Genomic DNA, 25567 nt, shown 5'->3' with positions numbered 1-25567 from the left:
TGTTACCCTTTTCCCTGCGGTGGGGAGAGGCCGACCGCCCCGACTCCGCAGCAGCAGGGAGGCCCCACACCCCAGACCGCAGCCGGACGGCCAACTCCTCCCAGCCCCCCCGCTCCAGCAGGCCGCAGAGAACGGGGGTGAGAGAAGACTCCAAACCTCCCTCCACCCGCTCATTGTAGTGTTGATGCATGTGTGTTCTAAGGTGCAATTAAAACCCAGGAGGGCATGGAGCTACCTGCCAGAGAGCAGCAGGTAAGCGCATAGTCCCTCCTGTTAGCCCTCAATGTCTACGTGTATTTAAAATTGAGAGGTGGGCAACGATGCCAGGGGTGAGGTGTACACCCTGATGGTAACTTGGACTCCGTGTATTGTGCCCACCCCCAAGATCCTATATGTATGTGTAATGAGAGTGTGAGTAATGTGAATGTCTAAGTTGTGGGATAAAATTGAGGCAGAGGCAGCCAGAAGGGGACAGAGGGGGGGGGGTTCATTTATGTTCATTTCTAACAAGTCGGCGTATATCTAGCGTTGCTATCAAGGTCTGTCTTCTTACTCCCATTGCCAACTCTAGGCCTCATTATGGTCTCAGTGGTCTCTTCCAGCCTACAGCAGCTTGGTCCTTAAGGCACGGTCTTCTCCCACCTGTCCCTTCCAAGTCTTAGCTTTTTAAAGCCTCTCTACTCTGTCAGCTATCAGGTGCCAAGCACAGCTCCCACCACTCACATTTTCAGTCTTTATGGCTCTTTGTTCTCTGTCAGCCATAAGTAGCCCTGAGCCAAGTCAGATGTGTTTTCCACTTAGCCATCACCATGAACCAGTTGTTAGAACCTCTGTTGACTTTTCTGATTCATAAGCGCATAATGCGTCTCCCTTGCACTCATAAGGAAAGAGAAGGGTTTAACTCTGACTAAATGATTCAAATGAAAAAAATGTGTTAAACAGGAAGTGAATTCAGAAAAATACCACACGTTAATAAGTTTTGCAACAAACTGACAAACCCGTCCTGAATTCTTTTGATTCCTTTCTCCTTTTTGCTCAGTGAGTTCACCTAGCGAATATATTTCCTCAGACAGGAATTCTTCATATAACTTGTGAGAGATGAACTGAGGTTGCATGCTAAGCCATTTTAATAAGAGCAGCATAAAAAGAAAACCAATGTTACTTCTTTTCCTCCTTTTAGTAAGGATCGTGCACGTGCTGGATGTAACACTGCCAAATTATATTCATAGTACATTTGTTGACGAGAATCAAAAACCTAATAAGGAATCTTTGGGATGAATTATGAAGGCGACTGAGGGCATTAATGTCTGACCTCACAAATGAGTTTCGGGAAGAATTAAAAAGTTAAAAACTCTCCTAAACACTCCAGAATCTTGTGGAAAGCCTTCACAGAAGACTTGAAGATGTTATAGCTGCAGTGGGTGGGCCGACATCATATTAAATCCTATGACTTAAGAAGGAGATGTGACTCGATTTCACATGAATGCGAAATGCAAACGGACAAATACCTTTTCACATCATACCAAAGTTTTTCTCTTACAACAATTCAGAGACACTATTGCGTGCTTTTATTTCCTGTAGAACTGATTTCCATAGTTCTCTACTTTCTGGCCCCGTGAACAAGTAAACACAAACAACAATCGCTTTGCACCTGAATGAATTTGACCACTTGTGATCACAGCCTTTGAAACAAATGTCTGCTTCACTGCTCTTTTCCCTTCCAATTTTTGCAGTAGTGTAAACAATCTTGTGTTATCTCTGATTAACCTGTATGCAATGCCACTGAACCCTCACTTCTAATGTGTTGAACTGAAGGTGTTGAAGTGCTTGGTAGTGACTGCAGTGTCTCTAAAGTGATCAATTCTAGTCTCAGTTTTTCTTTCTTTCATTTTCTTTCTTTTGTTTCAAATCTACTTACCATTTACTTTTATCGTTCTCTCAAAAAGTTTTATTTCCTTATTTTGCAGCTTTCAATTTTGGAAAGCATGACAGACACAAAGGCTCATTGGAAACAGGTTGAGCAGGAAACACATTTCCTGAACCATTCTCATAGCACACACACACCTGCTGTAATCCCATTCAAATCATCCACAAGTTTTAGCCAAAAGAAGAAATACTCTACATGCTTTCATGCATACCCCAACTTAACCAGCGTGAGATGTTTCCTTGTTAGTAAAGGGGAATAAAATGCCTTTTGTCTTTATATAATCTGCGGTATAATCATTGCTTTAGCAATATAACAGAAAGCTTTAAGGTGGCCTTAAAATGTTTATGCATACTGTTATCATATTAACCTTTTATTCCAGATGATTCATTGTTATCTTGTATTCATTTATATCCTTCTTATTAAGCTTTGAAGTAGGGGCATCCATTTGATTAAAACATTTATTTCTTATATTACACGTATAGTTTCAGTTGTGTACGTGCTGGCCTTCTGTCTGGTGGAAAAGGTTACAAGGTTCAGCTGGTGAGGTGAGAGGTGAAACTGAGTGCATTTCATGCTGACACACACACGTACACACCCACGCACACATAGTAGATAGACTCATTTATAGGCTAATCATGTTTTCTTGCAACTGCAAAATTGTCTCTGCAAAAAAGAACAGTTTCTTGCAGGATGTGGGTCTGATGTTCCAGACGAGAAGCGAAGGGTCAGAAGGTTGACAGGAAGCACCTGCCGTGGAGACGGAGACAATGTTCTTTTAAACTGTGTTAAAAGTCATTGTGGTTTTGAAACCTATGTATGTATTGTATTTGTTTGACGTTGAAGGGGCGTCAGTAAATCTAAACCCTGATGGTATAAAACATCTGCTTATGCTTTGTTAGGGAGAGATCAATGCTGTGTGCGTGCAGGATTCATCTCCCACACGTGTGTTCATTAAAATCATCGTTTTGACTAATCCGGCCGGACCAGTGTTGTTATTTGGATTTCCTCCTATATTCCTCCTTAATATTTGAACCCTTAACATTTGGGGGCTCGTCCGGTTGTTAAGGAGGGAGAGTGAGTTGGAGGCTTGGACGGAGAAATCCGGGGTCCGAGGTGGTCAGACGGGCAGGCACGAGTGCCAGTGGTCGAAGTGAGTGGGCATAAGCCGGCTTATCCAAAGGTAAGGCACTACCTGTTTCCAAAGTGTGACAAATTGGACAAAAAATAAAAGTCTACTCCCTGAAATTACTGGTGAATGTCTGTTTTGATTTTGGTGAAAATCTCATGATAGTAATGAGGATTTAAAGCAGTTGGACTGCTAAAAAGGATTTAATGCGGTTGGACCGCTAATGAGGATTTAAAGCAGTTGGACTGCTGAGTGAATTTAGTATATTTGGGAATTTGGTTATTTTTTGGGTTAGAGTCCCTACTGGTTATAAGGTTGGACCTGCTTCAGTCTTACACTTTTTTGGGTGTTTTACTGTTGTTCCAAAGTATTATAAATTATTCCAGAACGACGGTTGGACTGCTAAGAAGCGCATAGCCCGGAGTTTACGCTCCCTCCTTGTCGTGGAGCCGCGACATTGACCTCTCGGCGAAGAGGATTAGTTCAGTGTGGCTTAACTGTGGGGTACAGGGCATCCTGGAATAAGCTAGTGGTTGGACCACTTTATTTGCGCTTTTTTGGGCAGCAAAGGTTGGACCTTGGGTGTTGGACACATTTAAATTGAGTTAGGGATTTTAGAGATGAGGCCAGAAACTGTTGGACAGATACTGGTTAATTGATCACAAAACTCGGATGAATCAATTCAACAACAACAGCAGAATCTAAATATAAGTATTTAAGTTTCAGAATTTAAACGAATGTGCATATCTCAAAAAAAGGGGGGGGGGGGGATTTACCTAGTACAAAAATGAATCAGGACGGAGAAATCGAAAATGAAATGATGGCAATCCTGGAGGAAGTTTCTGAAAAGCTCCCTTCTGGGAGGGTGAGAGTTCTCATCTTGGACGCAAGAGTTTGGTCCCAGACTGTGGCAATATGTGATTTCCACCAGCAGAATTTTATCTTAATATGTTTCTCCCTTAAATTGCCATCAGTTATGACAAGCTTTGTTTTTCAAGTGAGGGAGATGCTGCCCCACATTTTCTTCTATCTTTTTATGTGATGAGAAAGAAATTATTCTACCTCTCATCACAGCTTTCCCTGCTTCCCATAGAACAGATGCTGATGTTCTGTTTTATTTTTTCATACAGAAAAATAAAACAGTCTTAAAACTTCCCCTTTAATGGGAGTTCTTCCTTCCTGCTGTCACCAAGTGCCATACCAGTGCATGAGGAGTGAGATTTCCAACAACAAGCATCTGATGGCAGCAGAAAAGCTGAGGAGAGGAGCCGTCACTGACTGTCTGTGAGTAACTGAATTACTAAAAATATCCTGAGAGTACAGCTCATTTTACAGAATTATTTCATTGTGATATTCAAATGTCATAGGTATATTTATTTCCTTATTCTGACTCTTTTTCTTCATTTGTGTAAATTTCATGTTTCAGATCATATCTGCACAAAAACAGACCAGCTAGGTTTAATCAATGTTTTGTGCAGCTGTTCATGGTAAACAATACAACAACTGAGCTTCAGGAGAAACAAAGAGAAGAAGAGGAGCAGAGTGAAGGATGAAGGTCGTCCATCAGACCGAGTGTGTCCTCAGTTTCCTGTTCAGAGACAAACATCACTGATGTCAGCTGTTCACTATTTATAGAGCACCACAATTTTTATTATTACTCAGTTTATGTCTTGATGCATGCTCATCCAGGTACGTAAATCTCGTGTGAAAACGCTACGTCCAGATGTACAGAATCAACTTTTGGAGATTAGTCAGTTAAGTTATATCTGTAGTGCCCCCTACAGGCTCATTGAGAAAACATGACAAAACAAAAAACAAACAAACTTTTTTTCCAAGTATATCTGCTATTTCATCTGCTTTCATCTCATAATTAGAGCCCATTCCTACTAGACTGCTCAAAAAAGTCCTGCCATTAATTAATGCTTCAATCTTAAATATGATCAACCTATCTCTAATAATTCAATTCAATTTTATTTATATAGCGCCAAATCACAACAAAAGTCGCCTCAAGGCGCTTCATAGATACAGAGAAAAACCCAACAATCATATGACCCCCTATGAGCAGCACTTTGGCAACAGTGGGAAGGAAAAACTCCCTTTTAACAGGAAGAAACCTCCGGCCAAGGCCAACATAACAAACAAAACATCCCTGACGTAGAAATAAAAGAAACTTACCTAACTCCAAAGAAACAAAATATACAACCTATAACCATAACCTACCTAACAACACATAAACAGGAGAAAACAGGGTGTCAAAACAAAAGGCAGCTCTCCCCTACAAGCAGTCTGAACATGAAACAATAATGCTCACACAAAATACAAAGGCATGCAAGACTGCACAAGTATGGCAACCAAAATGGCCGGAGGGCCCAGAAGCACAGCTCCACAGGCCTTAAATAGTGCTCTGCTGATTACCAATCAGCCAGACTCTGCGCAACATCCAATCAGAACAGAGGAGGTGGAGCCTGGACAAAACAAAGGGTTAATAGGGAGAAGAGACATCCTCCTGGGGGATGTAACAGTAGAGATAGTGTCTGTCTCCTGAATCCAAACTGGAAGCTGGTTCCACAGAAGAGGGGCCTGAAAAACATGCTGTAGGTATTACAGGTGCTGTGCTGCAGTGGTTTGTATCATATCTATCTAATAGACTCTAGTTTGTGCATGTAAATGGAGAGTCCTCTAAGAATGCAGGACTCTGCAGGAATGTCTTAAAGACATAACGACTTGGATGCTAACTTTCTGCTTCTTAATTCAGATCAAACTGAGGTTATTGTACTCGGCCCTGAAAAGCTTAGAAATATGGTATCTAAGCAGATTCTTACTCTGGATGGCATTACCTTGGCCTCCAGGAACACTGTGAGGAACCTTGGAGTCATATTTGACTCAATTTTGACTTGACATTTTTTTCACATTTGGTGGTAAATAAATTCACTTACAGGTGTGATTGTCATGGTTACCTGTTGTCTCACCAGATTTCCTCTACCTTCTGAAGATCACCTCACCGTAAACGGCATCATCAGGGCCTAAAGACAGAAAAATGAATGAGTGATGCTGCAGCTTCAGTTGTGACTCAGTTTGATCAGATGTGTTGTCACGGTCGCAGTGGCAGACCGTGTGGAGAGTGTGTTGAGGACCCAGGTGCGAACACAAGTGAGGATACGGGAGTGCACTTTAACCAAAAGCGAGCCTTTTATTGTGGCTGATGATCAAGAAACAAACAAGAATGAGGGCAGTACAAGCGTAGCAACTAAACAAACCTAAACTGGGAACAAACTATGCTATGGCTGGGGATACAAAAGACCGGGCGTGGAAACACGGAGGGTGGAAACACAGACGACGCGACACAGACTACATGAAACACAGAGGCTAAATACACATGATGGATGATCAGGGGATTGGCCATACATGGGAGCACAGCTGACACAGATAACCATAACAAGACAGGGCGGGGTGAACATAACATGACGTATACAGACACTCTGGATCCCCTGCAGTCTCCAAATATTTTTTTAATCTCCAAACTGACTCTGAACCATCATCTCTGTTAAAGACTTTTCCTCTGAAGGATGAATGAAGTCACACTAACTGTGCTCACTGATTTTAAAAAGAGCACATCTGTGTTCAGAGAGAATCAAAAGTATCAGTATCAGAACAAAACATCAAACAGAGATGAACCTTCTCAGCAGCTCCCACTGTGGAAGTTACTCAGACTGAAGAAGGTGTGTGTCCTTCATCACTACACTGAACCATCGTCATCATCATCTGTACCTGAAGTGCGAGTCCTCACATCAGAGTAGATAACATCTGGATCATCAGGACTTTTAGCTAGAAAACACACACACAGGATCATCTACCTGAGAAACTGTGTGTGTGTTATGAGAGCACACGCAGCTCTCCTATTGGCTCTCTGTCTGATGGTGACATCACTGTTCACATGTACAGGAGAGGAGGAGTGGAGCGCTCCTGAACAAAGAAACACACCAACACATTCACAGGGTTTCAGAGTGGTGCTGAAGATCTAGTTCCTGCATTTATTACTTCCAGGCTGGACGACCGTAATTCATTATTATCAGGACGTCCTAAAAACTTGCTGAAAAGCCTTCAGCTGATCCAGAGTTTGTTTCACACTGGTTCCTGTTCTACCCGCTCTACTGTGGCGTCAGCTCCCAGTCTGCAGTCAGGAGACCTTCTAGCTTTGATATCATGCTTTAAACTCTGAAAGATTTCATTCTGTTTCCTCCAGAGAACTCCCCAAACCAGCAGAACAAGAAGAACCACCGAAACCAGACCTGCTACAACCAGCACGAGGGTGGAGGAGGAGGGAGGAGCGGAGGAGTCTGTTACAGGCCAAACAAGAGCAGGAGAGTTCACAGGATTAGAGGAGGTGCAGGTGTGGAGATGAGGAGGAGGAGGGAGGAGCGGAGGAGTCTGTTACAGGAAAAACAAGAGCAGGAGAGTGGGCTCTGAGCAGCAAGCAGAGGTGCGCTGTGGGACAGGTCAAAGGTCACGTGGTGTGTTTCCTGTTCCTGCAACTGCAGTGGAGCTGCTCGCTGTGTGGCAGCGTGTACACACAGGTACTGCATAAAATACACACAGTGTGTACAGGATGTGTTTAGTGTCAGTTTCTCGGGTGCAGTGAAAGTACTCAGAGTGCTTCATGTGTTGTTAGCGTGTTGGTGGCGTGTTAGTGTTGGTGCAGTAAGTAAAGTGTCGTTTTGGAGGAAACTGCTCACGATTTCAGGTGTGTGTGTTTACCTGTTGCTCTCTCTCTCTCAGGGCTGCAGCAGCTCTCAGTGTCACTCGACCTCGTCAGTGTTTCAGTCCAAAGCAAAGTAAGAGCAGCTTCCTGTTGAGCTCACCTGCTGATACGTGTTAATCACCTGGATGAGTCAGGTGACAGTCACATGATCAAACCATGTGGCTCTGCTCTTCGATTAGGCTGGTGATCGATGACGGGACAGGTGAGGCTCACGTCTGGTTCTCAGCTGCTCTGGTTCCTGCTCTGCTGGGATTGGCTGATGCTCAGTGGGAGGGGCTTCAGAGAGCACTCAGGGTCAGAGGTCACATCAGAGTCTTCCCTCGTGGGCAGAGCCAGGTCAGTAGCACCTGTCAGGTGTATATGTTAACCTGTCACAGGTGAGTCACGTGCTCATCGTCGTCTTTAGACTTTATTTTGTCTTTAAAATTTAAGATGAGGCTTTAACTGTGAAAGGACACATCCTGTTTGTATCCTGGTAACAGCTCCATCTGCTCACACCTTACTGCTGAACTGGTTTGGGGGCGTGGCCACTTCCACCTTTAAAAGTCTGTAGGTGTGACGGACCCACGCTGGGCTCACGTGAACAGGAGGGAGGGGCCTTACAGCCGTGTGTTTCAGCGAGACTCAGGTCGTGCCCCTGACTCCACCCACTCGACCTGATGAAGCAGCAGGTGGTGTAGTTCTGAGGGTAATCAGGGCTGACTGTGAACGCCACACCTCCCACATGGAGGGTGGAGACCACAGGGGAGGGGCAGGACAGCGAGAGGCATTTAGGACTCGGGTCACACCAGGAGAACCCACAGGGCCCCTCCACCCACAGGTGGAGCTGTGTTAAAAGACTGAAACGTCCTGTGGTCAGAGGAGGTGAAACGAGAAGAAGATGCAGCTACAACCCAAAGAACAGCGTCCACACAGTGAAGCACGGTGGGGACGCTGTGGGGGGGCCACCACAGAGAGAAACAGGCGTCCTGCAGGACGTTTCCACAGGGCCGAGCCGTGAGTCTGCAGAGACATAACCTCTGTGTCTGTCTCAGGTGTGTGACGGGGACGCTGACGACTTCCTCCTCCACTTCCTGTTGTGTCTGTGCAGCAGCGATGTCATGATTCGGCCGCTCAGCCTCACCTGCAGGAAACACACCAACCAGAGACCAGAAGGTAACCCCACCCTCACACACCACCCTCACCACCCTGACTGCAACCTTCAGAGTGTGTGTGTGTGTTTCAGAGGTGAGGAGGTTCACTCGAGGAGACAGAGAGTTCCTGACCAGACTGGCTCCTCCCCTTCAGCTCACCTGTCTGCACCTCCACCCTGACTGAGCTCCACCTGCTTCGTTCTGACTTCATCTGTTCTACGTGTTCGTACAAATAAAACTTTATAGTTCCTCCTCCTGTCACACGGTATCTCACCTTCACTGACCCTGACGCTGGTGATCAGGGTCAGAGGTCACACGAAGCTCTCTGGGTTTAACAGGTCATGTGACCCTTCTACAGGAAGTGATCCCTGTGAGTGGCGCCCACATCGGAGACGTTCTCAGATGGTGATTCATGAAACCTAATTGGTAAAACTAAACACTGAACGTGTTTCGGTTTGTTTACAGAGGTCAGACGGTGAAAGCTTCAGCCTGACCAGGAAAGAATCAGTCCTCTTTAAATCACACTTACTTTAAATGAATTCCTCCTCACCTTCATGTGTTTTGTATTATTGCATCTTATACTGAAAGAGTTCATCCATCGACACATTTGAATCCTGCAACATTTCACCGTGTCAGTTTGTCATGAATTGGACTATTTTAGGATTTCAGTTCATCTTTCCAATAAAGCTGGCAGCTCTGAAACAGCTGTTCTCTCTGAGGCTGTTTTGCATGTAAATAAAAGTGAAATAATTAAATGTTCTGTGAACAGACCGTCCAGTGGAGCTCCTCAGGGCTCTGTGCTTTCACCACTTTGTTTTCTATGCTAATGAGTGTCAGAGCACGTCAGCATCAGTCCTTCAACATGGTCACAGCCTCTGATGAAGGTGTTCAAATGTGGCTTTTAATCCAGGTTTACACTTAAACAGTCTCCATGAAACGGGCCTCTGCCCTCATTCATCCTGGAGATCACTCGTCTAAACCAACCAACATAAAGAATGTGATGTTTTCAAAGCGAACACGTACACACAGTTGTTATGGAGACGATTAAATTTAGGAGCGATGATTTGTGAAATCCTACATGTGTGTTCTAACATGCTTTAATGATGGCACGAGCTGACAATGAATAACATAAAGTTAATAGTTAATCTGCAACAAAACTTTTTCACCGCTTCAGTTTTTGGTCTTTTCCACATACGGTTGTTGTTGTCATGGAAACAGAAACCAATCGGGCCTTGGATGGACGTCGGGAGTTCTTAACAGCAGCTCGTTGTTCATTCTGATGTTGTTTTTTAATTATATTTTATATTTAATATCATATATTGGCCTTTTTCAGCTTTATCTGAAGGGCCACGGGTCAGACTCCACCTGGGCCTGCCGCTCTCAGCCTCACTCTGAGGAAGCCCACAGTCTCTCACAGTGGAAACTACACCGGGGGACCCCATCCTTGGGGTGGACCCATTTTTGTTGTAGCGTGTTTTGGGGTTTAAAAGCCACAGAGACGCGGTGCGTAGAAAAAATGCATTTCAGCTGTGCTGATGCTCCTGACACGTTGGAACGTTGGGTTGTGTTGCGTGGTTGAGAGGAGGCGGCAAAACACCTAGCAGGCTAGTCGGAAGAACACACACCCACGCTGGTATCGGTAATCCACGGTGGTTCTTTAATACGCCTTCTTCAACAACCATATAAAAGCCCGGCTGAACGGCTGCGGCTCAACAACATAACGCCCAGCGTTCATACAACCCAAGCGTTGCAAACAAAACAAGAAGAAAACGTAAATCCGTCCCTCGTTAAGCAGAAGCGTGCAGGCACGTGTCCTCATAATCCCAGAGAGAGAGCAGCGGCACAAACTGATGACACCATCAACCCTCGACTTGGGTGTCTTAAAGGGACACCACACCATAGTGGCTGTCACAACGTATAAGACTGGGGAAACCTGCATTCAGCTGGACCTGAAAAACACTATGTCCAGATAAACACAATCAACTTTTGGAGAAAAATAAAAGATTCTTCATCAGACTAACAACTAAAAACATGACACTTACCTTAACAGTATGGGCTACATCAAATATATTCAAGACCGACAACAACACTTCTCACTGCTGCTAATTTTAACAAAACTAAACAAAAAGTAGAAAAAGGCAATTCACCAAGTCTTGAAAAGTAAAACTGAAAAATAGAAACACAGAATAAAGTAAAATATCCATCCAGATCTTTACCACCAACAACATAAAATCTATCTTGATTAAATGGCCAAATTCTCCAATAAATGAGCAATAATAAAGTAAGAAAAAATAAGACATTCAATTTATGGACGCTCAAATTAACAGAGCGACATTAAACGCACCTCATTGCCTGCCGTAGCGTTCTTCGCAGCTGCACTTCACCTCAAAGGTCGGTTAATACATCGGATTGAACTTAACCAAAGTCCAATTAAAGGAAAATAAATGTTTCTAACAAATACAATGAAGAAGATTAAAATAATTCACTGTCAGTTACTGTCGCTGTGAGTTTGACGAGGTCAGCTGCTTCATTTGGTTCTGCCTAAAGTTCTCTCAGTGATCCAGTGTTTATATGATAAGATACGTGTTTAATGCAGAGAGTTGGAATTACAAGTTGGTAAGAAGCTTTTTAACAAAGGTTTGATTTAAGCTTTAAGTTCAAAGGTGAAAGAAATTTCACGTTTGATGAAGGAAGATCAAGGCTAACAAGGACATAGGTCAAAGGTCAAAATAAGGTAAGGTGAGAAAATATAATAGATATATATAATCAATCAATAAGGTGAAAATATCAGATAAAAGGGTTTTTTTGGTTATAAGGAATAAAGAGGTCAAAGGTCAAAACAAGAGACACTGGTAGAGACCTCAAATCATTGTTACTGAAGAAGGAGGAGTTCTTTAACAGTACGACATTGATAGAGTTTGTTTGTGTGTTTGAGAGTTCAGACTGAAAGGGAGCGCACAATCGTGTGTGTGTCTGCAGCTGTTGTGTTGTTGCTGCATCGTTGCCTCAGGGGGAAAGTTGTGTGTGTGTTATGCAGACTAGCAGAGACTGCAGCTGTCAGCAGCCACACACACTTTCTATTCTTCAAATCAAATCACAGTGAAACATGTTCACTGACAGCTCAGCTTCAGCATCGTCTTCATGCTGTGACTGCAGCCGTTCAACTCTGTTTGTCTTTAACCCAAATCATCACAACATGCAAATATAATCATCAAAATGATGTGACTGGAAGGATGCAGCAGTCTGTGCTCCACCTTTCTCCTCCACACCTGCAGGTGGAGAACATGGATGCATGAATCTCTACAGAGTTCTTTGAATATTATCCGTCTCATCAGTTTTCAGTGAACAAAACTCCTCACAGAGCCAAAATAAGCAGTTTGTATCCAACACAACTCAGCTGGACTCTGATGCTCCGTATAACAGCCACACATGAGTCTGGATTCACTCAAAGCATTGAACAAACTTTATTGGAAATGAAGCTTTTGGACATTTGTTCTCTGATATTTGCTCTTCAGCTCGAGTCTCCATCAGTGGGAACATTTCCTGATTCAACTTTTCTTCTGTTCAAATCAAACTCCATGAGAATCAAAGTGTGAATCAGAGTCCTGATGATCAGATTCTATAGAAACATGGAGACTGTAGAGGATTTACACTCAATATGTTCATTTGTTCCCTTCAAGAAAAATCAATCATTCATCCAATAAAATCAGTCGTTGATCAGTTTGATTGACAGGACAGATGATCAGAGGTGCAGCGTTTTTACCTCCATCATTCAAACTGGGACAGAAGAATGGGTGGAGTTTGTGAGTGAAGGAGCAGCCAGTAAAGGAGTAGATCAGAGCTGCAGCACCTACATCATAAAAGGAGACCAGACCCTCCTCATAATCCACAAACACCCCCACCTTCTCAGGACCAGGATGGAGACAGAGGGGGACTGAAGGGTCAGCAGCAGCTTTGTACTCATTTCCATTTCTCAGCACTACAGTCCAGAAACCATCCTGAGGTCTCAGTGTGATTTGTCCCTTCCTGTTGATCGACTCTGTGGCCACTCCTAATTCCCACTCAGTCTTTCCTTTAACCTGAACCTCAAAGTAAAATCTGCCTGAAGAGAAACTCTTCTCTCCTAAAACATTAACACAGTAAGAAAATCTCTCTGGGTTGTCTGGAAGTTTCTTCTCCACATCAGTATCATACACTTGTTTTCCATCATCAGACAGGATGAGATTAGGATGAGCTGTATCAGGATCCAGAGTCACATCCACCTCATGCTGCTGCACCCTCTGCAGCTCAGCCTCTAACAGCTTCTTCTTCATGGGTTTCCAGACTGTCTCCTCCAGCTGAGCCACAGCTCTCCCCACAGTCCCCTCATATGATGGTGGATGAACTCTGACCTCTGTCCAGTCCTTGCTGGGTGGAGCTTTCAGGGAGGAGAAGCTTTGGAGGAGGTGGAGGTGGTCTTCAGAGCGTGAGAGCTGCTCCACCTCAGAGCTTCTCTCCATCAGCTCAGAGATTTCCTGTTCCAGATCTTTGATGAGACCTTCAGCCTGTTTCTCTGTAGCTTCCTGTTTGTCTTCGATCTCCTTCATGAGCTCCTTCAGGCGTCTCTCAACAGACTCCATCAGAGCCGTGAGGACCTGAACACCTTCTGCTTTCTGTCTGTCTGCAGCATCTTTACTCATCTTCACCGACTCTGTGATCTCCTGAATCTTCAGTCGTCTCTTCTGGATCATCTGCTGAATCTCAGCCTCTGTCTTCTCCAGCTCTGCCTTCTTTCCTTCATATTCTTCTCTCAGAGGAACAAACTCGTGGTTCTTGTGGTCTAAAACAGGGCAGAACACGCAGACACATGTCTGGTCGGTCTTACAGAACAGCTGCAGAAGGTTATCGTGCTTCGTGCACATCCTGCCTTCCAGGTTCTCCACAGCATCAACCAGCTGATGTCTATTCAGACGTTTCACTGTCAGATGAGGCTCCAGGTGAGTCTGGCAGTAGGAGGTCTGACACACCAGGCAGGACTTCAGGGCCTTCAGTCTGGTTCCAGTGCAGACGTCACAGGGAACTTCTCCTGGTTTGGCAGCTTGTTGCTCTGAGCTGCTGCTGCTGGCTTTCTGCTGAGCTTCACGTCTGAACTGAGCAACCATCTCAGAGATGAAGGTGTTGACCCTCAGCTGAGGTCGAGTGTAGAAAGTCTCTTTACACATGGGACACTGACAGCTCTGACTCATGTCCCAGTGCTGACTGATGCAGGTTTTGCAGAAGTTGTGTCCACATGGTGTAGAGACTGGATCAGTGAACACATCCAGACAGATGGAGCACAGAAACTGATCTTCAGATCTCAGATTGCTGGCAGCAGACATGTCTGCACTCTGAGGGAGAAAGAAGAGAAACATTTGATTCAAAATTCACTAAATTTCATTTTACAAAGAGAGAAACAAGCGTCAGTAGTCTGAGGAGCTTGGAGAGAAAAGCGTCTGGACTTCTTTGAAGACGTTTCATCAGAGAAGCTTCTTCAGTTCTCAGAGTAACTGGTGGAGACCCAGCAACACACTCAGACACAAACTGGTTCATCCAAACACAAACCTAACATCGTAGTGTCTGCTGTACAGTGCAGCGTCCAGATGGACAGGATCAACGTTTGGGGATGAAGATAAATACAGTCGTTACAAAGATGTGAAATTGTTTCTCTGTTTTACAGAAGGTCCAAGATTCATCCAGATCATTTGTATACTTGAATAAATCAGTTTGTTGGATATTTTCCATCAATCACTGTGAAGTAAACTTCGACCTTGTTGGTGACTGAATACTTCTTATTGTACGTCCAGATCAACGAGCCATTAATATTAAACAGTGACTGTTCCAGTAGAGCTGACAGTGAGGAGGACGATGAATCACAAACCTCAGAAATGTGTTATTAACTGTTGATCCAGTATTTTAATGGCATTGATGAGAACATGTTTATTCAGAGGTGTCTGTATATTTGGTCCATTTGTGCGTCAGTAAAAACTGTCCTGTTTTCTCTCACAGATACTGGAACATCCTCACAAACTCAGGATGTGGAAGAAGATGAACTTTTCCAGTCACTCGCTGGGATACATCATTCATGTTATTCTGGATCCTCAGAAAACATTGATTTATTTTTGTGTTTCACATATTTGTTTGTCCAAATCAAAGATTGATGTTAGTAGAGAAGAAGCCACCATGATAAAGCCTGTGTGTGAAAACGAGATCAGTGGATTTGATCAAAATCCCATTTAAGGAGGAATTCTGTCCTCCAGTTTGTTTAAATAAGCTTTGGGATTAAACAGCATCATCTATGTTTGTGTCTGATGACATGTTTGATCCAGGTCAGCTTGAATATCACAGCTGATGTGTGGAACTCTGACATGTTTAAAGCCTGATTATCAGGATGATTCAAACACATCTGTCTAAATAATGAGATTCATGTTTCCACACAAAGTTATAAAGTGCAGCATCGACTGTTTTCTGAATGATTGAGGATCATCTGTGACTCTTACAGGATACACTAAGTCAGATAATCTTTGTAAAATGTGTGAATGACTTTTTGAAGTACTGACCAAAATCTGCTGGTTTACAGTATCAAAGGCTTTATATCAATAAAGAATAAATCGGTGTTTTCACGTCTGTAATCCTTATGATCAATCAGATCCAGAATCAATCTAAGAGGAACAGGAAGTGATGAATAACCAGGAAGTGTGGAGTCAGTCTGAAGTCCAGAGCACAGCCTGAGTCCACAGTCCTGAGCAGAGCCACAGTGAGACTGAAGCAGCAGCTCGATGCTCCTACAGTGGATCTGTGGTTACATGAGCAGCTTTCTATGGATCCAGTGTGACTGTGATGAGTCCTGATGAAGTGAACAGAGTGAAGATTTGTGTAGAAGCAGGAAGTGTGATCAGCTGCACTCACCACTGTTGCTGAGAGGAACCTGATGGACTCCAGTGAATCTTCTTTTAGAGACAAACAGGACTCGACTGCAGCTCTGCTGCTGCTCTCTCACACTTTCACTTCTGCAAAATGACGTTGGGCTTCTTGTTTTTCAGCTGTTGCTCCGCCTCTTCCTGCCTCTCCCTTTACAGGAATCAGCCGGTCTGTACTCAGTGACTGTGTGCAGCGGGTGGGAGGAGTGAGGAGTGGTGTGTGGGTTCACACAGTAATGACGGCCTCAGGTGATCAGGAGAAACTCACCTGGATTTCCTTTTTCCACAGCAGACTGAGAGCTTCAGCTGGACCCTGAAGGAGGTCTCAGACACAGGTGGTAAAAGTACACACAGTGTGTACTGAAGTAGAAGTACTACTGTTAAAAATACTCCAAGTACTAATTCAACTTCTTTACTCAAGTAAAAGTAAAAAGTACTGGCTGTGAAATGAGAGTAAAAAGAGCTGATTGAAGAACATTTCTAACACGTGTTTATACAAAGCTAACTGAACCATGTGCTGCATCAACGTGATAATAAAATAATATTATTCACTTTGTTTCTAATAAATATTCCCAGCTTGAATCAGACAAGTTGAACATGAGCAGAGAAAAAGAAGGAAATCCAAATATTCCTGTGTTCAGTTTTCTCCATTTACAGGCCGACTGTGCCTCTAAACAGGAACATGAGCAGGAAGAGGCTGAAGTGGATTCAGCAGGTGGAGGATGCCTAACATCAGCTGGAAAGATTTACTGTGACGTTTGTTTGCTGTTTTCGCCTCGTGCACGAGAACATCACCAAATAAACTCCAGACAGTTTTTAATATTTCACTGTTCAAGAGCAAAAAGACTGACGGACTGTGTTTAAGGCCACCTCACAAATGTCACACATGAAATATTCAGTGTTTATTTGCTGGTTTGTTGGCAGCAGCTCCTTAAAGTCTGTCACACATCTGTTTGACCGTCTCCAGTTAATCTGAGACACCAGTTAATCTGCAACAGCAGCATCAGGCGGCTCAGCTGATCTCTGGTGTGTAGCTGCTGTGCTGCGCTCCCATTCCTCAGTGAAAGCAACAGCAGAACAAAAACTCTCTCGATCCACATGTTTGAAAAGAAAGCTTTTAAACAGATGAACACACTCAGTAAAGGACAAAGAAATAAGTAAGAAAAAATTAGAGTAAAGAGTAAAAGCAGGAGCAACTGAAACAGGCTGCATGCTAGCTGACGCATGCTAGCTGACGCATGCTAGCTGACGCATGAGCACTAGAACTGTTCAACTTCATTGTTATGATTTTAGCACCGAGTTACATGAAATCCTGCATCAAAAAGAACAACACAGCGATCACAGACATGTTTCTGCCAACAAACCAACATTAATTATAGGCCAATCTCCAACCTTCCTTTCATATCAAAAATCCTTGAAAGAGTAGTTGTCAAACAGCTAACAGATCATCTGCAGAGGAATGGTTTATTTGAAGAGTTTCAGTCAGGTTTCAGAGCTCAGCACAGCACAGAAACAGCTTTAGTGAAGGTTACAAATGATCTTCTTATGGCCTCTGACAGTGGACTCATCTCTGTGCTTGTCCTGCTAGACCTCAGTGCAGCGTTCGATACTGTCGACCATAATATCCTATTAGAGCGATTAGAACATGCTGTAGGTATTACAGGTACTGTGCTGCAGTGGTTTGTATCATATCTATCTAATAGACTCTAGTTTGTGCATGTAAATGGAGAGTCCTCTAAGAATGCAGGACTCTGCAGGAATGTCTTAAAGACATAACGACTTGGATGCTAACTTTCTGCTTCTTAATTCAGATCAAACTGAGGTTATTGTACTCGGCCCTGAAAAGCTTAGAAATATGGTATCTAAGCAGATTCTTACTCTGGATGGCATTACCTTGGCCTCCAGGAACACTGTGAGGAACCTTGGAGTCATATTTGACTCAATTTTGACTTGACATTTTTTTCACATTTGGTGGTAAATAAATTCACTTACAGGTGTGATTGTCATGGTTACCTGTTGTCTCACCAGATTTCCTCTACCTTCTGAAGATCACCTCACCGTAAACAGCATCATCAGGGCCTAAAGACAGAAAAATGAATGAGTGATGCTGCAGCTTCAGTTGTGACTCACAGTTTGATCAGATGTGTTGTCACGGTCGCAGTGGCAGACCGTGTGGAGAGTGTGTTGAGGACCCAGGTGCGAACACAAGTGAGGATACGGGAGTGCACTTTAACCAAAAGCGAGCCTTTTATTGTGGCTGATGATCAAGAAACAAACAAGAATGAGGGCAGTACAAGCGTAGCAACTAAACAAACCTAAACTGGGAACAAACTATTCTATGGCTGGGGATACAAAAGACCGGGCATGGAAACACGGAGGGTGGAAACACAGACGACGCGACACAGACTACATGAAACACAGAGAATAAATACACATGATGGATGATCAGGGGATTGGCCACACATGGGAGCACAGCTGACACAGATAACCATAACAAGACAGGGCGGGGTGAACATAACATGACGTATACGGGCGCGAGAGTCACAAAGTAAAACAGGAAGTACACGGGGCTTCAGACAGGAGGGGAGAGAGAGAGCACAGGAAGAACATAAACATAACGGGCAGTGGAAACATGGAATAAACACAAAGAGAGACGAGGGCTCATAAATACACAGAGGGGCACACAGGGGGTAAGAGTCACGAAGGGAAAACACTTAGGGAACAACACAACAGGACAACTCAGGAAACATGGCCTAAATAAGGAATGAAATACAGGAATACAAGAAACTAAGAATACTGGGCCAACATGGCCCAGGACCATGACAGTATCCCCCCCCCCCCCCCCCCCCCACAAGGGCTGGCTCCCGACAGCCCAAACCCAGGAACCAAAACGCAAGCAAAACAGAAAACACCCCACCCAGGGCGGGAGGCGGGGGACCAGGACGGAGGGAACGAAACGAACAAAAAACAAAGAGCATGAGAACAAAACTGAGTCCACAAATACACAAAAAAGTCCAGAACAGGGAGGCGAATGTCCAAAGAGGCCCAAAGGCCAAACCGAGAGGCGACAGCACAAAAGTCCAGTCCAACCGTTCCGGAGGCCGGCCGCGGGAAAGGTGGCCACGGCGACAGAACAGATCCGGAGGCCGGCCGCGTGGAAGACGGCCATAGAACGGGTCCGGAGGCCGGCCGCGTGGAAGACGGCGGCGGCTAAGGAGACAACGAAGCAGTTCAGGAGACCAGCCGCGCGGAAGGCAGCGGCGGCGGCGAAGGAGACGACGGAGCAGTTCAGGAGGCTGGCTGCCCTCGGACCCTCCAGCGGAGACGGGAGGCTGAACGGGCCCCTCCGACCCTCCAGCGGAGACGAGGAGGTGCTGGCCGGGCTGACCAGAGTCGCCAGCGGAGATGAGAAACGGCTGTCGGACGGGACCCTCGGACCCTCCAGCTGATGTGACGTGAAGCGGTGGTGTCGCCGCAGGGTGCCGGATAGGCACACCCGGGAGTCCAACAGCAGACGCAGGACAAACAGTTATGGAGGCCCCTGGCTGGACTAGGAGCTGAGGAAACACAGGCTGCTGAAGCACAATCCCAGAGAGAGAGAGAGCAGGTGAAAAACAGTCTATAGGGCTTAATATCTTGGCACAAAAGACCATGAAGTGAACAGTGGTAGTGACCACCAGTTCTGAGCCATCAATCATTAGGTTCCCAGAGTCTGCATCAGTCCAAAGTGGCTCAAAGGTTAACGGCCCAGTCTCTGTAGTCCTAGGAGAGGTCAACATAAGCTGGTTGGACTTAATCGATGGTAGTGTGCGGCTCAGAGGAGCTGGTTCAACCATACGGAAAAGAAGAATTGCCATTCGACCCATACAAACAAGGCTTAGAACATCAGGAGCTGACTCCTGGACAAACAGTAAATACACAGGTATGGACCTAACCAATGGCACTGTGGTAACATGACTGTGATGTGTTGGATGGATGTGTTTGTTGGAACCCGCACCCGTAGTGATCTGTGGCTTCGGAGTGATGGCTATATTGAGTTGAGAAACAGACACAGATAAAACGGCACCTGAACCATTAACTGCGGCAGGTGACACTTTAGGCTGTGAGTGAATGGTAACCTCATTGTCCAAGAGCAGAATTTTCTCCAGTGATGAGTTCATGGAAACAGGAGAAAACGGTGTCACATTAACCCTGATGTCAGCCTCTATCTCCTGATTGGAGGTAATCGTGCAGGAGCAAGACCGTTCAAAATCGCCCTCTGTGTTACCTTCAGGAGGACAGAATTCGCGTTGTGGCATTACGCAGTCTGGGTCATCGGGATCTGCAGTTATGTTTACCTCACAACGACTTAACATGGGTTCATGATCAGCGTTCACAGTTTCCAGTTCGTGAGAAACAAGTGTAGCTGGGCAAAGCGGAGCACTAGTTATGCTTTCGTTACCTTCATTCAGTGACTGGTGGAGGAGCAGGGCCGGCTCAGGAGGGAAGAAATTAGCCACAGGCAACTCAGACTTGGTTGGAACTGCAGACACGGAAAGAGACACCAAAGGAAACACCTCCCTGTCACAATACGGCTGTGTGCAGGCAGGAGTAGGACCCAAACGCAAACTCACAGAGTCAAAAGATAAACTCAAAAAACACAGCTTTATTGCTGGCGTGAAGTGGGACACGAAAAACAATACAAAATAAACTAAACTGGGAAAACTAAAGCACAAGGAGCCACAGGGAAAAATCACACAGCTATGAGGGAGGACGCAACACTGACAAAGAGAAACATGGGGCTTAAATACACTGAGGGATAACGAGGGGGAATGAGCCACAGGAGGAGAGCACAGCTGAGAGTAATTAAGCAGGACGAGGCAAGGGAAGCAAAACTAGAAACATTAACATAGAACAGACTGAAAGTAAAACAGGAAACACACTGACGGAACTCAAGACATGTGAACTTAACAGACTGGGGGAGACAGAACATAGGGACCTGAAACATGGAACAGAAAGGCACAGTAGATCAACATGAACATAACAACGCCACAGGGGAAGAGTAAAACAAAATGCAGGAACACAGGACCTCTTTCAAAATAAAATGGGAAACATAAAGAAATGCAAACATGACAACATAAGAAACGCAGACATGAAGCACATGAAGGACAAGGGAGACTTAACGGGGTTGGATACACAAGGGGAATCTAATAACAAATGAACTTAACCTAATGAACAAAATAAAGTCAAACTTAAGACACTGGGTCAAAAGACCCAGGATCATGACACTCCCTACCGCTTTTAAAACAAAAGGCAGTGGGAAACCCTGTCAGTCTGTGTGTAGATTCTGTGGTCCCTGCAGGATTGAGTGAAGCAGTCTGAGAAGAACTGTCTCTAGCCTGTGGCTTGGTGAATAGCTCATTACTAGCCACATCACCGGCTAAGTCTGTAGCCACCTCACATGCCTTCCGCTCAGAGGTAACTTGGGGTGACTGGACAGTTTCACTCACCTCCGAGCGTCGGGCGATGCGATGGCGACGCGAACGCTGTTTCTTTTTGGCCGTGGGCCCCGTTAACGTGGAAGGCGAAGCCTCCTGCGGCATCGCAGAGGCTGAGGAGGCGAGTGTTGGAGGAGCGGTAGGCGGGAGCTCCTGGCAACTCCGGGGGCCCCCAAGGGCCAGGTGTGTCCCACGGAAAACCTCTCCGTAGTTAGGAGCGAGCCATGGCTCCTCCCGTAGCTCTTCCTCCAGTTGCGCGCATGCGGCGCGCTGCCGCTCCTCGAGGTCGAAATCCATGCCCCCCACAGCTTCCTCGTGTTGCTCAGTGGAGGGCGAGACATGCCGTAGCGATGAGCGACGGCGACGTGAGCGCCGCTTCCTTTTTGAAGTGGTCGTGGATGGAACTTGGATTTCTGTGGCGACCGGCTCCTCATCTTCCGACCACATCCGTGCCAAATAAGAAGCGGGAGACGAGTAGTCTGATCGAGGCGGCGAGGATGAGCGGCCGGTCCGGGGCGGGGCGGCTGGCGGGTGCTCCTCCTCGGAGATAAGCCAGGGCTTCCATCGGAGCTCATCCTCCCGATACGCCCGTAGCACCTGCTGCCGCTCCTCCTCACCAAAGTCAACAGCCTCTGGCATCTCCGTGCAGTCAGGCGGTGGCGAAGATGCGGAAGCCAATGAAGCGTGAGCCAATGGTGTGTTGGTGGTGAGCCTCACTGTTCCGACTCTGACTGCTACTGGCTCATGAGGCAGCGGGGTAATGGCTCTGGTGACGGTGCACGCACACCGGGCCGCTGCTGCTGATGCTGCTAAAGAACTATATTCTTTAGCAAAAAGGAAAGTTTGAAGCCTAATCTTAACAGTAGAGATAGTGTCTGTCTCCCGAATCCAAACTGGAAGCTGGTTCCACAGAAGAGGGGCCTGAAAACTGAAGGCTCTGCCTCCCATTCTACTTTTAAATAGTCTAGGAACAACAAGTAGGCCTGCAGTGTGACAGTGAAGTGCTCTAATATGGTGATACAGTACTATGAGATCATTAACATAAGATGGGGCCTGATTTTTCAAGACCTTGTATGTGAGGACCAGAATTGTGAATTCAATATTGGATATAACAGGGAGCAAATGAAGAGAAACCTATGTAGGAGATCATATTACTGATTAATGATCAAGGAACTGACCTCAGAGTCCATTGTTCATTCAATGGACTGGTTTCACTTATTGTACAAATGTACTCTTTATAAGATTGGGGAAACCTGCAGTCAGCTGAGACTGAAGAAGTCACTTGGATGAGTGATGAAACGTTTCTCCCATTGAAAAGGCTACATACAGATGAACAAAATCAACCTTTTGGGATATATAGGAAATGTCATGTTTCGGCCGTGTGGCAGGCAGGATGAGGACCCAAATTGCAAACTCACAGACACGGGGGATAAACTCAAAATGCAGCTTTATTGCTGATAAGTGATAAACAATAACGATGATACAAAAGCAATACAAAACTACACTAAACTGGGAAAAGCTAAAGTAACATATACCGGAAGACACGGGGAGAACCACACACGGCATGAGGGAGAACGCGACGCCGAACAGAGGAAGACGCAGACAGAAATACACAGAGGGTTAACGAGGAAAGTGGGAACACACGGGGAACACAGGTGACACAGATAACCATAACGAGACAGGGCGGGGTGAACATAACACTGACGGGTACAGGCACAGAGGTTCAGACAGGAGGAGAGAGAGCACGGGGAAAACACAGACATAACAGGCTGGGGAAACATGAAACAACCACAAAGGGAGACGAGGGCTCATAAATACATAGAGGGCACACAGGGGGGAGAGAGAGCACGGGGAGAACTTAGACATAAAGGGCAGGGGAAACATGGAATAAAACATAAGGAGAGACGAGGGCTCACAGATACACAGAGGGGCACACAGGGGGTAAAAGCCATGAAGGGAAAACACTTAGGGAACAACACAACAGGGCAACTCAGAAAACATGGTCTAAATAAGGAACGAAATACAAAAATACAAGGAACTAAGAATACTGGGCCCACATGGCCCAGGACCATGACATCACCCCCCCCTAAAGGGCTGGCTCCCGACAGCCCAAACCCGAGAAACAAAAACAAAAACAGAAAACAACCCACCCAGGGCGGGAGGCGGGGGACCAGGACGGAGGGACCAGAACGGGAAACAAAACAAACAACAGAAAACACAGGAGCACATGACCATAGTCAAAATAAAGTTCAGGGGGCCGACCCAGAGCCCACAGGCACAAGAGTTCACGGGTCACACGGTCGGGGGGCCGACCAGGCGGGTGGCACAGGTGGCAGAGCTGGTCCGGAGGCCGGCCGTGCGGAAGGCAGCGGCGGCGGCGAAGGAGACGACGGAGCAGTTCAGGGGGCTGGCCGCGCGGAAGGCAGCGTCGGCGGCGAAGGAGACGACGGAGCAGTTCAGGGGGCCGGCCGCGCGGAAGGCAGCGGCGGCGGCGAAGGAGACGACGGAGCAGTTCAGGGGGCCGGCCGCGCGGAAGGCAGCGGCGGCGGCGAAGAAGACGACGGAGCAGTTCAGGGGGCCGGCCGCGCGGAAGGCAGCGGCGGCGGCGAAGAAGACGACGGAGCAGTTCAGGGGGCCGGCCGCGCGGAAGGCAGCGGCGGCTCTCCAGTGTCAGGCGTGCTGGCCATGGCCCGGTGGGCACAGGACCAGACGAAGCACAGGCTGAAGACTCAGAGGCTGGACCAGACGAAGCACAGGCCGGAGCTGCGGCAGACGAGGCACAGGCCGGAGCTGCGGCAGACGAGGCACAGGCCGGAGCTGCGGCAGACGAGGCACAGGCCGGAGCTGCGGCAGGTGAGGCTGAAGACTCGGAGGCTGGACCAGGCGAGGCTGAAGACTCGGAGGCTGGACCAGGCGAAGGCTCTGAGGCTGGACCAGGCGAAGGCTCTGAGGCTGGGCCAGACGAAGGCTCTGAGGCTGGGCCAGACGAAGACTCTGAGGCTGCAGCAGACGAAGACTCTGAGGCTGCAGCAGACGAAGACTCTGAGGCTGCAGCAGACGAAGAGGCCGGACCGGGCGAGGATGAAGGCTCCGAGGCTGCAGCTGATGCAGAGGCCGGACCGGGCGAGGATGAAGGCTCCGAGGCTGCAGCTGACGAAGAGGCCGGACCGGGCGAGGATGAAGGCTCCGAGGCTGCAGCTGATGCAGAGGCCGGACCGGGCGAGGATGAAGGCTCCGAGGCTGCAGCTGACGAAGGCTCTGAGGCTGCAGCTGACGAAGGCTCTGAGGCTGCAGCTGACGAAGCACAGGCTGGACCAGGCGTAGCAGAAGGTGGCTGGATGGGCTCCTCGGGCCCTCCAGCTGATGTGGCATGGTGCTGGACGGGCTCCTCGGGCCCTCCAGCTGAGACAGGAGGCTGAACGGGCCCCTCGGACCCTCCAGCGGAGACAGGAGGCTGAACGGGCCCCTCGGACCCTCCAGCGGAGACAGGAGGCTGAACGGGCCCCTCGGACCCTCCAGCGGAGACAGGAGGCTGAACGGGCCCCTCGGACCCTCCAGCTGACGAGGTAGATGGCGGCGTGGGAGCCGCGGAGTCCTGGATGAGCTCATCCGAGCTCCCAGCAGGAGCTGATGCAGAGCCAGGGAGATTTGGGACCCCTGGCTGAATGTTAAGCTGACCAGCGGACCATACTGCTATCGGGGACTGGGCTACAGGAGCTACTGGGGCCTGCGCTACAGGCGGCACTGGAGCTACTGGGGCCTGCGCTACAGGCGGCACTGGAGCTACTGGAGACTGAACTGGGGGTGACACTGGAGACTGAACTGAGGGTGGCTGCGAGGGAGCTAACTGAACTGAGGGTGGCTGCGAGGGAGCTAACTGAACTGAGGGTGGCTGCGAGGGAGCTAACTGAACTGAGGGTGGCTGCGAGGGAGCTAACTGAACTGGGAGTAGCTGCGGGGGAGCTGACTGAGCCGGGAGTAGCTGCGGGGGAGCTGACTGAGCCGGGAGTAGCTGCGGGGGAGCTGACTGAGCTGAGTGTGTCTGCGGGGCGGCTAACTGGGCTGCTGGTAGCTGCACAGGCGATAAGCAGCTCGCGTTGACATCCGCCACACAAAACACAGCCCCTGAGCGAACAGTCACAATGTCTGGAAAAGACACAGAGTCCTCACTCACCACAGCAGGTAAATTAGAAGTCCGAGTGTCCGGCTG

At 47.0% G+C, this 25567-nt stretch overlaps 2 protein-coding genes across 2 annotated transcripts; one reads left to right on the top strand and one right to left on the bottom strand.

The window, feature by feature from the left end:
- Window positions 1-3840: 3840 nt before the first annotated feature.
- Window positions 3841-15243, top strand: LOC146634732 (CST complex subunit CTC1-like). Its single transcript, XM_085349947.1, has 6 exons — window positions 3841-3918; window positions 7433-7627; window positions 7830-7885; window positions 7992-8148; window positions 8847-8967; window positions 14970-15243. Exons 1-6 carry the CDS (start codon window positions 3841-3843, stop codon window positions 15119-15121), a joined length of 759 nt encoding a protein of 252 aa, XP_085206073.1. The 3' UTR covers window positions 15122-15243.
- LOC146634733 (E3 ubiquitin-protein ligase TRIM21-like) lies at window positions 12361-14302 on the bottom strand. Its single transcript, XM_085342469.1, has one exon. It carries the CDS (start codon window positions 14300-14302, stop codon window positions 12635-12637), a length of 1668 nt encoding a protein of 555 aa, XP_085198595.1. The 3' UTR covers window positions 12361-12634.
- Window positions 15244-25567: the final 10324 nt, after the last annotated feature.

Source organism: Diplotaxodon limnothrissa, linkage group LG3 (genome assembly GCF_057381915.1).
Source record: "Diplotaxodon limnothrissa isolate DT_005_m linkage group LG3, D_limnothrissa_male_GT1.1, whole genome shotgun sequence".
Classification (NCBI taxonomy): domain Eukaryota; kingdom Metazoa; phylum Chordata; class Actinopteri; order Cichliformes; family Cichlidae; genus Diplotaxodon; species Diplotaxodon limnothrissa.
The sequence above is the reverse complement of the archived record's forward strand: the minus strand, read 5'-3'. Positions and strand labels throughout refer to the sequence as shown.

Coding starts and splice junctions, on each gene's coding strand:
- LOC146634732 (XM_085349947.1), top strand. CDS start 3,841: ATGAATCAGGACGGAGAAATCGAAAATGAAATGATGGCAATCCTGGAG. Junction 7,628..7,829: donor GTGGCAGCGTGTACACACAG/GTACTGCATAAA, acceptor TCTCTCTCTCAG/GGCTGCAGCAGCTCTCAGTG. Junction 8,968..14,969: donor CACCAACCAGAGACCAGAAG/GTAACCCCACCC, acceptor TTTCTCTCACAG/ATACTGGAACATCCTCACAA.
- LOC146634733 (XM_085342469.1), bottom strand. CDS start 14,302: ATGTCTGCTGCCAGCAATCTGAGATCTGAAGATCAGTTTCTGTGCTCC.